The sequence below is a fragment of the Xiphophorus couchianus genome, chromosome 21, assembly GCF_001444195.1.
Source record: "Xiphophorus couchianus chromosome 21, X_couchianus-1.0, whole genome shotgun sequence".
Lineage (NCBI taxonomy): Eukaryota > Metazoa > Chordata > Actinopteri > Cyprinodontiformes > Poeciliidae > Xiphophorus > Xiphophorus couchianus.
Genome location: NC_040248.1, coordinates 18017233 through 18035227, shown reverse-complemented (window position 1 = coordinate 18035227; position 17995 = coordinate 18017233). Strand labels below are relative to the sequence as shown.

At 40.2% G+C, this 17995-nt stretch overlaps 1 protein-coding gene and 1 long non-coding RNA gene across 7 annotated transcripts in view; one reads left to right on the top strand and one right to left on the bottom strand.

Annotated features, from left to right (window-relative positions):
- The window catches only part of col11a1a (collagen, type XI, alpha 1a), a 98898-nt gene extending 93847 nt beyond the window's left edge, over nt 1–5051 (bottom strand). For 4 of the 6 annotated variants that reach the window (XM_028005575.1, XM_028005572.1, XM_028005574.1 and 1 more), the window contains exon 1: nt 4614–5051. In XM_028005575.1, coding sequence (XP_027861376.1) covers nt 4614–4728 — 115 coding nt within the window. In that variant the 5' untranslated portion in view covers nt 4729–5051. The remainder of the gene's footprint in view (nt 1–4613) is intronic. The other 2 variants (XM_028005576.1, XM_028005577.1) reach the window with 1 other exon arrangement.
- Nucleotides 5052–10120: 5069 nt separating this feature from the next.
- On the top strand, nt 10121–16893 carry LOC114136588 (uncharacterized). The gene is made up of 3 exons (XR_003593843.1): nt 10121–10160; nt 11949–11951; nt 16884–16893. It is a non-coding gene; the product is annotated as an uncharacterized LOC114136588 (long non-coding RNA).
- Nucleotides 16894–17995: the final 1102 nt, after the last annotated feature.

Genomic DNA, 17995 nt, shown 5'->3' with positions numbered 1-17995 from the left:
TAAGACCTAAAGTTCTGCAGGCCTCGTCTGCTTCCGAGAAAATCTATTTTTATTATTCAATATTAAGAAACTGGGAATCTATTGGAGAGATCCAAAACTGCCGCCAACAACAAAAGGTCTGTTTCACATTTACTAAAAGACATCTTGATGCTTTTGAATAAATATTCTGTGTGCTGAAGGAAAAACAAAGTGGAACTCTTTGGAATGTGTGCATTCTGTTACATCAGGTATAACACACGCATTAAAAACTTTTTTTTTAAAAATCATTATGCTGACATTCAAAATTGGTGGTGGTGGTGTAATGATCTGGGTTTCTTTGGCTACTTCCGAACCTGGATGATTTGCTGATAATTGAGGGAACCAGTAACTCTGCTCTTGAGCAAAAAATCCTGTAAGAGAACATCCAGTCATCAGTTTGTGAACTTCAGCTCAAGCGCATTCGGTTCATGTAGACGAACACATGGCGAGGTACACTTCTGGGTGACAACAAGAAGCTAATTTTTGCAGAGTCCTAGTCAAAGTCCAGACTTCAACCTCACTGGGCTGATCTGGCATGACTTTAAACAGCAAGTCCAGGCTTGAAATCCCTCCATTTTAACTGAATTCTAAAAAAGGAAATATATTGTAATAAAGCAGTTGTTGCATAGGGTGACGCTGATCATTGCTAACCTCAGAGGGTAGCTAGTTTTTGACATAGTAGAGTATCCAGACGAAGTTGGCCCTATTTATCGAAATAAAACATCTTTTTGAACTTGGTCTGCATCTCTTTGCGTACAAAAATTTGTTTGATGATTTCATATATTCAATTGTGACAATAAAAACAGCAAAAATAGAAGACAAAGAAGGCCAAACACATTACAGCACCGTATGTTTCATCGTCTGCATTCATCACATAACTGCATGCGACAAGAACAGACCTGCTTCAGCCAATACATCATGCACCATGCAAAACCCTGCAAGCCGATCAGCATTAGGCTGCATTTTGTCAAAGGCAGACATGACTGTAGTCTCTTAAGCCTTTTCCTCTCAGCTTGTAAAAATGAGAATCACCTACATATACCCACATTGAGTTAACCTCCAAGTAAGCAGATTACAGCAAGTAATCATAACATGCATTTAAGTCAAAGCAACATTACTTCCAGTCTGAATGCTGAAATATTAACAGAGGCAATAACAACTTCAAGATGAGTCAGTTAGGGCTGTCGCAATAAGCAATAAATCAATTAACTGCATGATAAATCAAAACGAGCTCAATAATTTCCATTTGCATAATTAATCATTTTTCTCTTTCTACCAAAAACTGTTCAACAAAAGTCTTCAGTCTGGTGCTTTGGTCTCAACTAGCCCTTTTTTGAAGAACAATTTTGTCTACAGAGTTCACAATTCATTTTATTTGTTGTTTTGCTTATTTACTTTGGATATTTAAAATGTTGCCCACTTCCATTGTTAAATATTCTTTAAAATTTAAGGTTTATTGATCTTCTAGAGAGTGTTCTTTTATTTCTATGCCATTACCATTATATTTCCTGAAAAAGGTCTCAAAACAACAATGTTATCGTTTATCGCGATAACTTCTGGGACAATTTATCGTCCAGGAAGGTTTGTTATCGTGACAGGCCTAGAACCAGCGTGTTTCTTAAAAAAATGGCGACCTCACTCTGAGTTTGTGCACAGATGCAAACAGTCCAGATGCTGCAGCTTGTCCAGCCTGCGACCCTCACACAGAGGTGTTGAGAAAACACAAGCACAGGCCAATCCATTAAGGCGGCCCAAATGAGTGTGTGCAGGCTTTGAAAGGCTGCACCTGATAAGTCGGTGTGTTTGCCCTTAGGGACAAGCAAACAGGCCGCATAGCTGAAGGAAAACTCTCTAGCCTACACAATAGGAAGGATTCAAATATTAGACTGTCTCTTCTGTCCAAGCGTATGCAGACTTGGGAGGTGTGGAACAATGGGAGGAGCAGCTTTACTTCAACTTGAGATTGGACAACACCTGCGCCGTGTTCACGGTAAAACCCCTGTCTTCTTAGAGATAGCACAAGGGCATTTCTCTGGGATGAAGCCAAAGAAATCCGAGATCGACAAAACCAAAACAAACAGGAACCGCTGATGTTGTTTTTACGCCTTTACAGCAAGGTAAATCAGTAGCAAAAAAAAGAAAAGAAAGAAAAAAAACACAGGTGAAACCTTTTCACCTGCAGCTCCCTGAGACTCTAACACCGTCTTCCGTCAGAATGTCTCTCCCTTCATATATTACCCCCTAACTTCCCCACCCTCTTCCCCCAGCTCTCCCTCCTCTCCTCTGGCTTCCTTCGGCTTCCATCACGCTGCCGGCTAAAACAAGACGGCTTTATGCTGAGTGTCATACCAAGGAAATTTCACTCAGACCTACCCAGTTTTTCAAAGCATTCCTTCTCTCCACTCTCCCCTACTTAGGCTTTCCTCACATCAACTCATGCTAATGTATGCCTCCCTTTGGAAAAAAAAAAAGATAAACAAATAATAAAAAGAAAATCATCATTCGTGTATAGGGTAAAGCAAAGCCTTAGTTGTCATGGCTATAAAGAAGACCGTGATAATTTTTGTTTCAAATTCTGACCCAAGACATCTATTTCTCCTTTCTCTGGCGGACAAACAGATTGTCTCCGACCGGTAGGTCAAAGGCTATAAATCCATCGACGCTTCAGTGGACAAAGCTCTGAACTTTCCAGTTGAACATATTAAGCAAAGTCCTCTTAAAATGCAAACTTTTTTTTTTCTTCTTTTTGTTGGAATGCACATCTGAGCTTGTGCCCCGGGGGCTGAGAAAACGTGTCTGTACACTGCTGGAGCGCCCTGCAGAAACCGCTCTGGCTGCTATAAACAGTTCTGAAGGGACTGACTGACTGAGACAGAGGAACACAGATGGGCCCTGCAGCGGCATACTTGAAAACGTATGTATGAAGAGACAGGACCTGGAGAGGAGTTAACAGGAAAGGTGAGACTATGCAAATCCGGCGTGCTGTTTCAGCAGACATCCAGCAGGATGCGTCAGCAGCAAGCTAAATTAGATGTTACACCTTATTTAACTCTATGTTAAGTGAAACCGACTCCAATTGGTCGAGCTATTATCGCAATTTCCTTTGAGATCCTTTAAAAGTACAATGAATTAACCAATGGTTGCGTCATATGTTCCGCAAAATTAAACCTCAGTTGTCCATCCTCCATTGTGTGAGGCCTGAATAATCTTGAGCCATGTGACTACAGTGCCTATTATGACTGTGGGCTAGCTCTTCATGCAGGCCCTGCCCTTTGAAGGCTCCGAAATCATAGGGAAGTGCAACAAGGACCCTCATCAAATAAGCGCTCAGTACTTAGAGGGGAAGCGGTCCCACCGATCACACAACCCAGCCTTGTCCTGCAGCCTACTAAGCATCAGAGTGCAAAGCTAGAAGTTGGAGAGAGACGAGGGGTGGGGGGTGGAGGCAGGGTAGCGGGCCAGACATCAGTGACTGGGCCTTTAGTGTGGACCAGGGCAGCATGGAGATAGGGTTCGTCTGCCTGACCTTGTGTAACCCCTCTGACAAAGAAAAAGAATAAACCTCATCCCAAAGTTTGGAGTTATCCCAGCGCCATGTGCCAACAGACTGCCTGCCGTGTGGGCCAACAAAAATTGCAGGTTGCATCACAGCCTTCAATTAATCACCCATCCAGTCGGGCCCATCTCCTCTTCGGGTCATGGCATTACACCCACTGAAGCATTATATGGAGCTACTGTCAATTAAAGTGAGTCTGGACTTGCAATTTCACATCCCTGCAACTCGACGGATGGGGTGACATTCTTGCCACTCCATACGGACATTATCAGGAAAGCATGGATGCTGTTCAAAATCACCAGCTGATTCCAGTTCACCTGCATTTTCATCAAGCTTCTCTTCCTTTCCCAACATCAGGACGACCACACCGCTCCCCTTACTATCTTGAGCACTGTACACGCTACAAGGGATGTGGCCCCAAATATCCCCAAATATCCCACTTGGGGATGTTTGGCCACCCAAGTGGCCAAATATCTTATTAAGAAGCAAAGTTTTAATGCGTATGGCACCCGAAAAATCATGACCCTATCAAGTACTGCATCCAAGCAGTCCTTCACAAATACATGGAAAATGTCATCAAAATGAAGGGTCCAACAAACATCCACCCAGCTAACCGCGTCCGCATCCACCCAGAGGACCGCCACTCTAAAAAAAAAAAAAGGTGTCTTTGAGATGAAGTGAATCTTTAAAAAAAAAAAGAAGAAGAAGAAAAGGAGAAAGCTGCTCTGCTCCCGGGTCTTTCTAAGCGCATACCAGCGGCTTAGGATCAATTTAACAGACTGAAATGTTTCATCCTCTGGGCAGACGCTTCCATTCATGCGTAAATATGAGTTTTTAGTTGCTTTTCTTTTTGGACACCGAGACAGAACACTTTATAAATAAAACTCGCGCTACGAGGATCCAAACCTGTTGCTGCTGCGCTCAAAGTCCGACTCTCCCCCCCCCACTACCCCGCTCAACCCTTTCCTCCTCATCCAGCCGGCGCTCCGTCTCAGCCCCGCTCACACTTCATTACACTTCGCCTCTCGTTGTTCCTTACCTGCTCTGACACAAGCAGCCTGCAGAAGCAGTGTTAAAGTGACGAATGCAGTTCTAGTGGAATCCATAAGCCAACGTTTCGTTTTCCACCTTGTGGACCACCTTTGCATCTCCATGTTCGGGGTCCCACAAAGTGAGCGCGACTTCAGGTGACCTTTTTGTCCCTCTTTTTTTTTTTTTTTTTTTTTCCCTCGGCGTCCCTTCCACGATCCCGAATGAAAAATGGAAACTGTCCTACAGAGGAGCCATATGTGTGTGTGTAGGGGGGGAAGTTGAGGGGAGGAGGGGGGAGTTGAGCCTCTTCTCTCCACCACAAAGAGGGGCCAGATCCTCTTTCCCGGCGCCCAGCCTTCACAGTGAAGGTATCAGGGCTTTAACAAAAAAACGCACACCAAGCGCAGCCGCTCCACTTCGTGCGTCCCCCAGGACAGGGAGGGTTGGACAAGCTCCGCAAACCAGTGCAACGTTTACAGGGGGACTGACATGTCGACCAGCCCCCGATAAACAAATCACGGGGCTGGAAGTTCTCCTCCGGGTCCACCCATTAGCTCCGTAATGCGCCCCCAGTAGTCTTATCCGAGTGCGTGTGCAATAAAAAGTGGCAAAGTCCATAAAACAGAAAACAAACAAACAGACAAAGTGCTGGAAGGATTTCATCAAACATATATGGCACAGACTGATGCATTTATCAGTTTCTGCCCTACATTATTTGTTTATGGACTGCATAAATCACTCTTTAAATCAGTTTGTATACATCCGTGTCACTCATAATGACTTCCACCTAATTATCACTATGAGAATTGTTTATTTATTTATTTTTATCAGTCCCTTCCAGGATTAATAAAACTTAAAACAAACTTGCCATTAAGCCCCCGTTTCTGTATGAAAGGTCAGAACAAATATAGTTGTTGCTCAAGTTGGCTGAACAGATTTATTTATTTGTTTATTTATTTCTTGCCAAAAATAAAATAAAATCCTCCAGGTGGAATTGGAATAAAACAAAAACTGGGGGGAAAAAAAGCACAAAAGCACTTCACGGCCATTGTTGAGCATGGTAGAGGGTCTGTAATGCTGCGGGTCTGTTTCATTTAATAATAGCCATGTAAACCTGCCACAACTGCATGGCATCGTGCATTTTCTGTAATAATAGAACATTTCAAATAGAAATCTGTTGGACTCTGTCAGAAAACTGAAAATATAAAAAAATATACAGCATATTAACACATAAGTAAGGATGTTTCAAAAAGTATCGATGTCTGGACTACTAATCAACCACTTTTAAATCCGACCTTTGAACCTTTCAGTCTTTTAACTTTTAAATCCAAGTTAAAAGGTTGGATTAAAAAATAATAATAATGATACTTCCTGGGTTTTTTTTAATACTAAAGCGTTTCACTCATCTTTGCCAGAGGTGCCAATAAATATGCCTGCCTTTTTAGGTATAAAAACATCAATACATGTTGGACAAACAGCTCAATAAAAGGTACAGTGTGTAACTCCTATAAAGAATATGTTTTTAACATGTTTGTTAAAACTACCATCTCGTGATAGTTTGCTATGAGGCAGATAATCTGTAAAAAGATCAGTTTCCTCCACCTCGTCCAGGCGCTACTGCTGCTGTCTGGCTAAATGCACCGCGCCCGACCAAAAAACAACCAATCAGACCCAGAAGGAGGGGCTTAGCGCTGTCAATCAAACTCATGTACTCGCTGCTAAATGTGCAAATGGCAGAGACAACTTACTGTTACTGTTATCGGTTTCCATGCTAACTAGCCTTAGCATGGAGGGTAGCTGCTGCACAGTCTGTGCTGCAGCTAGCACCACAGGATGTTCTCGCTGCAGCTCAGGGGACAGAAAAGGGGGCAGTGGACAGCAGTGGAGAAGGCAGAGGAAGCTTGATTTTTTTCCCACAGATTATCCATCTCATTTTGTCACAACATAGTGACAGTTTCAACAAATGTTTAAAAACAGATATATTCTTTAGAATTGTTACGTACTGCACCTTTAGTCGAGAAATTTGACCTTGAATTGTCTAATATTTATTCACCTTGCCAACATTTGAGATTGTACTTTTGGAGTTATGACTTAAGATCTATTATTTTACCACCATAGCGTTCATTTGTCTTTCATGCTTCCTTAAAAGCCTTTTTAAAACAACATGGATGCTGGCCGGCCTCTCCGTTCTTCGGCCAGCTCATCCTTCCCAGCCAAACTGGATCAGATGCCGGCTGTGGGCGCCCCCATGGCAGACAGCAGCGCTGCTTCCCTGGTCCTGATCTATGCCTGAGCATAAAGGGTTTCATGCCACTTCCCCATCTGCCTGTAGCTCATAAAACAGGGGAGCACATTAGCAACGTTTGCTTCCTGTCATCAAGAGCAAAGCCTAATTGCTAGAAATTCTTTTTATGCTTTAATAATTTGAAAAATAATAAGAAATTCAAGAAGAAGAAGAAAAAAAAAAGACTTAAGAGCAAATGTTATGCTTTGCACTTCGGTGTTAATGCACTAATTCATAAGTGACATTTTGAATCAAGCATTTTTGTTTAGTCTTTGAGGGATGAGTCGGCAAAAATGGATGTGACTGAAAGATGCCAGGCAGACTAAAGCAGATGGTAGCCTCAGGAATGCTACGCTTGGCTCACAACTGGAAGTTTGCTGGACAGATATCCTGTTGGGGAAAAAGACTGAGACAATGGGTGGAACGCATTCAGCTTTCATTCACAAATTCTTCTATGGCATTCACAACCAGCATTCACAACCAGCATTCACAACCAGCATTCACAACCAGAGGTTAGTGGAGTACGTAAAAACTTTGCTCAAGTAAAAGTAGCACTACTTCAACGTATTTTTGTTTGAGCCAAAGTATTCAGAATGGTGCCAAGAGTATGCTAATGACTGAAAGTGTGGCCAATGTCCAACTTGCTAAAAAAAAAAAAAAAAACATCCAGTAAATTATTAGATTTTTTTTTTTCTTTTTTTTTTAGGAATTGTATGTATGAAAAAAACAAAACAAGTGGAAAGTTGAAGACTGTAGGTCAAGATCATAACACATCAAAGTTTGGCTGTTTGGATGAAATAGGAAAAAAAGAGAAAAAACTAGAGGTAATTTTAAATATTTCCTCATGAAGTTTTACAAATTAATGATATAAAGTGTTTCTTCAACGTGTTGGGAGACCCGCAGTTGACATGTAATAATCACTCATCATCATCTTTATTAAAGACACAAAAATACCATATATATATATATATATATATATATATATATATATATAAACGTCTGAATAAAGCACTGAGAACTTAGGAGTACTGATGAATAATAGTAATAATACTGGTCTATTTGGAAATTGATTTAAACAGAATTTAGCTAAATTGTTATTCAACATAAAATAGAGTATTGTTGGATTGTTTGCTTCACCGCTGTTAAAACAACTTCCTAAATGCTTTTGTGCACTTAAACCTACATCAATTGCATTTTTCTTCTTTGAAAAGTAAAACTACAGCCCACACACACACGTGTTTAGCGGTCAGCGTGCGGTTACCAGGCAACACATACGCATCTACGGGAAAATACTCAGTTATGTTCGTTTTATGCTTTAAAGAAGACTGATGTAACATTCGGGGCGTTCTTTTTATTACTGCTTTGATTGAAATAGGAAAATAGGATTTCATATTTGTAATCAGTTCTGCCTGAAACAGCAGTTTTAACTTGAGCATTTTCAGAGGCACACCGTTTGTTACTGTTTACACGGTAACAAACCGTGCTCTCCTGCGCAGAGGCTGACCACAAAAGGCTCTTTCTGTACGCTCAGGCTTGCCCCTGCCTCTAATACAACCAAACTTCTCACCAACATTATTTTTGGCCGCTACTGTATTCAGAAAACGTGAATAATCTTCACACTTTTGTTTTTTTTTAGTAGCCTAAGGAGGTTTAGAGATTTAGCTTGCGAGGCAGGGAAACCTCTTTATATTGTGTTTTTTTGTAACCATACCTGTAGCGACTGTGTTCACTGTGTGGTCTCTCGGGTTAGTGTGGTGGCATGTTGCATGATATGCGTACAGTAATCTGATATAAAAACAAATATGTATGTGAACTGAGGCCAAATTTAAAGGTAACATATACAACAGTCATTTTCTGGACATAAACACATCAATATGTTGATAAAAGCTCCATAATTTGCTTGATGGAACCCTGACCTGAACTCTTTAATTGCAGCACCAGTTCTATGTTTAGGGCTGCCCTACAATCACCAGCAAATTCGACTAGCTTTGCTGTTAAGAAGAAAAAATAAAATAAATTAAAATAAAAAATAAACATACTACAGCCTGCCTGATGCTGCCACATTTTTGGTTTCATCAGAGCAGAGCACTTTTCTTTAAAGGTTTGCCTCCTTCATGACTTGTGGCAGAGAAAGAAGACAAATTACAGATTATTCTTTAAAATCATGACTTAGTTTAGATCAAAATTGTGTACTTCACAATTAATAGTTGTCCTGTGGAGAAATCTCCCACCTGAGATCTTCATTTCTGCATCTCTTCCAGAGTTCCCATGGGCCTCTTTGACAGCCATCATAAATCGTACATGTAAATCTATGCAAATACGTAGCCAAAGCTCTGATTTCAACAGACTCTCATCAGGCCATGTATAACTCCGTATTAAAAAGAAAGCTTTCAACAGAGTAGAAATCACTTGCCATTCAGTGAAGGTAGCTTGGTGCGGAGTACAGGTGTTTATAATAGGAAGTGGCTTCATTCAGCAGAAGGAATCAGAAGGCAGCAATATGGCAACCAGACTCTCAACACTCTGCTTTAGCATAACATCTGAGAAGGCAGGAATGTTCTCCTGTCTGGGCACACTCTTGCTTTGAGGCATCCAAAATGATGGCTTACTTTGATAAAAGTTAAAAGTTTCACGTCAAGACTCCTGGGATGTTCGGATGCGAGATGGCTTTATAATTATGCACCGTATCAACTGCAGAGCGCCGTTATTTAGACTCATGCGTCAGGATTTAGCTTGGCCCTTCAGCTGGATTTTGAAGAGATAATTTCTCTATTCATAAAACGAGAAAAAGTCACATTAAAAATGTTAAACCACACAATTAGTATTTTGTTAATAGGGCCTTTTGAACATTTCCAAAATTGCAGCAAAGTATCATATTGGCTTTGCGTGGCTTAGTGAAGTATTTACATCCTTTTTTACATGAAACATAGATCAGGGAATGGATTTTAAAATAATTTTGTTAACTTATAAATCACTGAATGGCTCAGCACCAGAATACATGAAAGACTTATCATTGGATCAACCTTCCAGACCGCTCAGGTCTTCTGGTTCTAGTCTAATCTGCATTCCCAGAACCAGAACCAAACATGAAGAAGCAGTGTTTAGCGGCTTCTTATAAATTATGGAGTACTTATTCTTACAACAGGAGCATCTAGTTCATCTGTTCAGGAATTACAACAAACTTAGAATCCAGAGAAATTCATACGAGCTTATCCAGAGAAACTGCTCATTACCTTAGATCAACATTATCAGAGCAAAAATCCAGTAATAGTTCATAAATCACAGACTACTTATTCCTAAACATAGGGTTTCCTCTTTCCTTTGGTTTGTTGTATTTCCTTCTAACTCGTGTAAAGCACTTTAAATTGCCTTGTTGCTGTAAAACGTGCTAAATAAATAATAAATATACAATAAATAATATAATAAATATAAAATTACCTTACCTTTTATGCTCCACTAATCCGGAACACACGTCCAGAAAACTACAAAACTGCCGAAACACTGATTTCCTGTAACTCAAAACTAAAAACCTACCTATATAATATTTGACGCAAATTTTCTAGATGATTTTGATGAGGGCATTTGAAAATATGTAATGTTTTATTGCTTGTTTATTTGTTGCTGAATTATGTCTTTATGAAGTGAAGCCACTTTGAACTGCCTCGTTGTTGAAATGTCCAATAGAAATAGACCCGTCTTGACTCAACGGTCCAAAAAAAAAAAAAAAAAAATGCTGACGGAAAAGAGATGTACTCTAGCAAGTACATAAAATCCTCACTGCTCGCCTCCCAGTCAAACTTCAGTAGTTGGAGTTAAGTCTTTCTTAACCCTCATTCTGCTATTTTAGTTACTTAATATTTAGGTCAACATTAGCAGAGTCAATGAGGAAAGAAATCAATAGCATGACTGGACAGAAAGCTAGAGAGTCTTCTATGATGTGAGGTGGGTGGCCCTCAACCAGCCATTAGCCTCTGGGTGGATCTATGTCTGTACATGCGAGTATAACAGCTCCTTTTATGTGGAGGAAGCCACTGATTATGACAGATTAAAATTTGCGCGGCAGAACTGTTGGAGAACTCGGTGCACTTACGTTTGAGATCATTTTGTCCGCATACGCGCAGAAACGGCTTGCTCTCTCATGTAAAATAAATGTCGATTTTGAAGTGTGGTCATTTTTTTGACCCACCTCCCCTCCCATTGACAGACCAACTAAATAAAAAACCTGAAGGGGGAAAGTAAAACATGTAGCGCAGAAATACGAAATCCTAATTCTTTCAAAATGTTGTCTTAAGCGACTTATCATGGGCCTTAGGTGAACATGTGTTACCAATATAGAGCAGAGGTTCACTCTTCTCAGTAGGCAGCAGAGAAAATCTATTTTTCTCTCACATTTCCTGGTCTGCTTCACAGGCAGTAGCCGTCAGCCTCATTCATAGAACTCCTTTTCAGGCGACTGTCTCCTCCCACAGGGTCAGTAAACTGACCTGTCTTTGTGGACTGTGCCCTCGCTATTACCACTGACCGCAGAATCGAGCAAACAGGAATTGTAAAAATTATTTAAAAATTTTTTTGCTTAATTTGACAAAAATCTGCTTAATGGAAACGCGCTTTTCGATAAAAGGTTTTTGCACTAGGATGAGGTGGTTTTCCGGCTGTATCGAAATTACTGTATGCCGAAAAACCGCAATGGAAACAATTTTATCTGCATCACATGAGTTATGTAAACAACCGGTGGAAAAGACAAAGAAAGTGACAGGAAGTGATACGAAAATGACGGCGGGGCATGCTCTTTAATGGCTTGTTGTGTGAACAAACGTGCTGAGCTGTGATTTTAACTGCATTTGTTAATTAATAGAAACACAGCAATTGCTAATTTTTTAAAATTTTTTCTACCTTAGTTGAATATCAAAGTTTTGCGCACGTTTGTAATGAATACTAAAGCCACTATGGTGCCAAGTTACAACCCACAACTGCAGTATTTCTCATCAAGACTTTTGAGATGGACCGACAAAAAGAAAGACCTAAATCGTGAAGTGGAAACAGCTGCGGTTTCAAAAGTTTGTAAAGGTTGGCGTATTGTATAAATTCAGCCCCCTTTTATTCTGACACCCCTAAATAAAACCCAGTACAACTAATGTGATCAGAAGTTGCCTGCCTGCTAGACTTTGGTGACATTATCTCAGAACAGCTTGATTTATTCTGTGAAGACCTCAGAGGTTTATTAGAGAATGTTAGAGATTCAAACGGTATCATGAAGGCAAAGTAACACCGGATAGGTCAGCAGTAAAGTTCTGGAGAAGATGAACCCTTCTGTCGGCGACGCTCAGGACGAGCGCTGAAAATGACACAGTCGAACAGAAAAAGCTGGGGGTTAGGGGGAGGTGTGTGTGTGTCCCATCACACCGTCAGTTCCCAAAATCACACACACAGGATACGAAAAACAAAAAATCTTGTAAAAGCGCAAGGGGGGGTCAGTGTGACCCCGCTGGACTGCACACAGAGAAAAAAAAAAACAACTTGTGGGGTCCAAATGAGAGTTAAAAGCAGAATTAGGTTATAAAACATCCCAAGCTTTGATCTCACAAAAGGATTGTTTTAAACCATCATCCGAGACGCGTCTGTCCATCTAAATTGTTGAACTTTCAAGAATCCCCAGCTAACTGGAGTAGCGGAAGAAATCCACAGCTTAGGAGAATCCAATACCTTCGTGGTGGCACCAATAATAAAAAATTGTTTTTAAATGTAGTGGTTGAGTTGGATCATATTTGGGTAAAGAGAAGTGTGTTAATGGATTCTTGTACATTTACTCTACTTGTTAGCAGATACAAAAAGAGAGTGTCACCTGCACAGTGCTTTTCAGCTTAAAACTTTCACAAAAAGTAAAAAAAACAAAACAAAACTGAGCTTCAAGTGTGGTCCGCTGCAACTGATTACGTTGGGTGACTTACACGGTTCTGAAAGCTAATGCTTTATTTGCTCATGCTCTCCCACAGTCTTAGCAGAACGAGCACAGCAAATGTCACAAACAATTGGGCAGCGGGAAGAGTGGGTGGGGTTGTACCGCTAGTCCCTGAAACCACACAAATAAAACTCGTAAAAGTGCATAAAAAGCTTAAAAATGGACCTGGTCTCTTACAAACAAAAGAGGGTAAAAAGTAGTATAGTTGAAATCATTTCACCCGAATTCTTAAAAACAAATGATACAAAGGATTAAGCAGCATTCTTCTTTTTACTTAATACAAAATTAAAGGGAAAGTATTACGTATTTGTGAGGCCATTTTATAGCACAATCAAGTAACCAAGTTGCTTAAATGCCCTTTATGTCAAACATACCTTAAAAGAAACAAAGCTTTTCCTTCAGGTCATTCGTGAGAACGCTGGACTGAGAAGTAGTTAAAAAAAAGCTCAGCAGACTCACAGTTCCACATAGAAATAAACAGAGCATGGCAAGGCCTAAAGAACAAAACAAACAATACGAAAATGGTCAAAACAGACAAATAAAAACCGAAACGCAAACGGCCAAGGAATTTAAGAGCTGTGGCATTCTTGGCGGTGTCAAAACGAAGACAATCTCAAAAGTCAGCGTCAAACAAAACTTGTTCGCTGAAGTTCCGTCAGCAGCTTTGTGAATGCAGAAACTGGGTCATCGTTTAAACACCAAAGGTTAGCCGCATTGACTACCTGTTAACTTGTTTACAGGGCACTTCTGAATCTGGTCGACCACAAATGGGGGGGGAAATTAGATATTCTTAGGTGGTTGCAAGAAGGTAAAATACAAACAAAGTTACTCCAACTTACTCTCAAAGCCTTGGTTGCTTTTATTTGCCTTCTTGTGGTTCTGCATCAACAAGCACAGCTGTACATAATAAATGCATGTTTGTGTCGTCGGCGTTTTCCCGCAATTGGTCATCTTGTTTGACACAGCTGGGTAAGTTTTCTTTCTTCGCTTTTTTTTTTTACAGGGACAATAATTAGCAGAAAAATAAAGTCTTAGTCATAACTGACCATTCATAGCCCCTCTAACCACTGGCAAGCCAGACAAAAAATATTTAGTTGAACTTACTGCAGTGGTCAAGAAAATATGGAGCCCCTGAAAATGAACTAAGGTGACCATGAGAAAACAATTTCTGTGTCATAGCTCAAACGTTTCTACTTTTTCCTCTTACATGGAGCATTTTCTAGGATTCTTCAGTAATATAACAGTTTAAAAAAATGGAGATTACAAACACTTTGGCAGGTTTTGATTTAAAAATTATTGGACAATATAACCATTAAAGGCTGTGTCTCATGTATAGATGCAGAATTCGCGTTCCAATTAGGACACTAACAGTAGTGTCCTAATTGGACACTAATTAGGACACTACTACTTCCGCACCAGAATAGTCCAGGGTGCTCAGTTCAGTTGAGCAGACAGTGCAGAAATTTCACATCCGCTTTCGCAGAGCACTTTTAAAAGCAAACCAGTCTGCCTGAAGGTCATGTAGTTAAACAGCTGTTTGGGACGGAATCACAAGACATTGCTCTTTATGAGCAGCAGGTGAGGCAGCAGCTTGTCTAGCATGCAACTTCACAGAAAACAAAAAAACACAGAGAGCAAGAAACTGGGATGTTCTGCTGAGAATTCATTGATGCAGAAGATTTGCACATTTTCAGATCACAGTACATTTACGCTATATTGGGGAAAAAAACAACATACAGTGAATAGAAAAGCTTCTGTAGATCATCAACATTGGCTTTGCTTATCGTGTAACAAATAGGCGATAGGAGGCAGCGAAGTGTTCCAGGTCAGGATCCATTTTAACACACAGTTGTTCTCACATTGTTCTTTTGCAGCCATGTGTTTGCAATAGAACTTGTTCTTTATTTCCAGCTTAACTGGGAAGGGAAAAAATAGTTAGTGTTATTTATTTATTTATTTTTATTTTATTTATTTATTTTTCCTGCTTTGCCGAAAAGCACCGATAACGTGGAGATTCATTGTGGCTGCGGTTTCTACAAGGTGCAAACTTTCCCTGATTTGGAGTTGCATGACTGATCCTCACTCGGCGGAAAAGAGATGGATGAGACTGACATTTTAAGCTTCAACAAAGACGTGAAGGCGAGTTTTTCAGGCTCCGACTCCGAATGTTGCAAAAATCGTTCGTGCCTGCGACGACAGTTTATTTTTTGCCAGCATTAGAGCGTGAACAAAACAAAACAAAATAGTACTTATGGTGACCAATTGCTGATCAAAAAGCAGAACACACGGAACCGTCACGTGTGCAGAAAACGATGACCTCAGCTCTGAGTCTGAGCATCTGCCTTTTGAGAAGCTGCGAGACTTTGCCTGGAATCTATTAAAGTTGCGAATGGTCTCCGTATGTGCTCGCTTTTCTCACCAGTGCCATTCAACTCTCAGATGGCAGACTGTACGCTCTCCGAAAACAATGCCATGTCGAGTTTTCTCTGCTTTCATTCAGACATAAGATCAACCTGAAAGAGTCGTCTTCCTCGGGAGGCAAGTCTCAGGACGTTTGTGGTCATGTCAGCGTCCCATAAGGTATTGTTGTCGTGCGCAAGGTTGTTATCACAGAGAGAGCAGTTGTGTCATTATCGAGCAAAAGAATAGAAACTGCTACAAGCACACAGCTGTCTTTAGGTCCTCTTAAAAAGGAAAAATGACCTTCAAAGGGCTGAAAATCTCTCCCAGGGAGTATAATTTCGGCTGGAGGAAAAAGTCGGGGTTGCCGGCTGTAATCCAGCTGTGTGCCTTCTTTCACCATGTGGTCCAGTCAGGCTCTGGGTGGTGCCCCTGCATTAAGGACATAATTAAGAGTTTAGAGAGGGCAGTCTAGCTGCACCGGCGGATCGTGATGATGTGGGGAGACAAAATATGCCACAGCAGAATACAGGATGCAGGACTATTTGGAGGATTTTGAATGTGAGATCCTTTGAGCGTAAATAGAACAGGTGGGTCCTTGTATACAGTTTGGTTCCTCTGAAAACAATGAAACTATAAGTTTAGAAGTTTGGTGCTACTGCAGCGTCGAGAACCAGTGGTTACTGGTACTTTGTTTTGTCTGACAGAGCATAAGATGTTTGCCACCAAGCAAAGCTTTGTCTTGCTCAAAGAAAGGCTAAAAAAATGCCCATTACCATCCTGAACGTGTCCAGAAGAGAGTCATATTCATCTTGTATGGCTGAATAACTTTGAGGAAAACCATTAAACCCCATGGGGGTCCAATCCCTGGAAAATTACACGAAATTAATCTTGAAATTTTTGTGTTTTTTTTTTTTCCTCTCTCAATTTTTTACATTTGGAGCTCAAAAATTGCTGAGTTTTTTTAGAACATTTCTGAGATTAATATCCTATATATATATACTGTACAGTATGTATATATGTGTATATATATATATAAATACAGTACAGACCAAAAGTTTGGACACACCTTTTAATTCAATGAGTTTCCTTCATTTTCATGACTATTGACATTGTAGATTCACACTGAAGGCATCAAAACTATGAATAACACATGTGGAAATATGCACTAAACAAAAAAGTGTAAAACAATTGAAAATACCCCTTATATTCTAGTTTCTTCAAAGTAGCAACCTTTTGCTGTGATTACTGCTTTGCACACACTCTGCATTTTCTTGATGAGCTTCAAGAGGTCGTCACCTGAAATGGTTTTCACTTCATAGGTCAACCTGCCCTATCAGGTTAATAAGTGGGATTTCTTGCCTTATAAATAGTCATGAAAATAAAGAAAACCCATTGAATTAGAAAGGTGTGTCCAAACTTTTGGTCTGTACTGTATATATACGTATATATATACTGTATATATGTATATACAATGACATTAAATACACCATTGTAGCTACCTAATTTGTGTGCCATTCTTGCATTTGTTTTTCAAATCCAGCCTATATATACAGCCTATATATATATATATATATATATATATATATAAAATCTCCTGGTGTCCTTTTGAACTCTCAATCAACTTTAGTAAGTGCATGTCTGGGTTGATTGTGAACCTACCTATCTCAAGATAAACTCTGCCATTTCCTCAACATCACATGTTATCAAATGCTTCTTGTAAAATGCTAATCAAACAAAGACCGACACTGGTCATATTATTTGTCTCTTTGTAGACTCCGATCACCTGCAGTGGTTAGTGGTTAGCTCAGAGCCTGCGATCCTGCATAGCACCGTTATTACAACCCACGTAAACAGAGTGGGCATCCTGACTTTATCTCTCCTCGTTGAGCACTGCTTAGACATTAGCACAAAACGTGCATTTAATTTCAGTCCGCCAAAGCTGCCTGTTTAATGCAAACTGACTGTGCGCATACGACAGGAGACATAAAAAAAAAAAAACCAAGTGCTGTAAGTAATTTCTTTTTTGGAATCCAGCAATAACATTTATTGCATAGTAACATAACGTGATGCATCTGTTGTCCACTTGAGAATAGGTTTAGCTTTTCAGTTCCTTAATTCATTGCACCTGTCGACAAGATAGCCAGGGATCAACTGATTTAAGCACCATGTCTTGTCTGCTGTGGCTGACTGATAGATGATTGATTTCTTCAGCGATTTTTGGAAACACCGACTGGATCTTTGGAACAGTGTAGCCATTAATTTGACATTTGTTTACAATTTAAATGTGTTGCTCATAGTGTTTGACAAAACCAGTATTTCTGAGGAGCTGGTCTAGCCAGACTAATCTGTTGAGCAATACGTTTTCTTAAACATTGGACCACTATAAAGGCTGCTTTTATAGTGATCTGAAATGACATGCTGCTACTTATGGAACTCTTTTTTGTGTGTGTGGAGTGTAGTCAAATAAAAATTGGTTTAAAAAAATTGTAAAGTCATAAATTCAACCCAGTTTTTCAACCCATAATTCTGCCAGCACAATGGCGTCTTAATCCACGCTGTATTTTTCCAAGACGTTTCCATGCGGGCTAATGGAAATCCATGCCATCCCAGCACAGAGGGGCCCCCATTCATTGCCTGTATCAAAGAGTCCATTTATAGCTCTGGAAAGCTGGACATGACCCGAGTTTACTGTCTGAGGTGTATCAGCCTCCCATCAGCATTCAATCGGGGAAGTCCAGTGGTA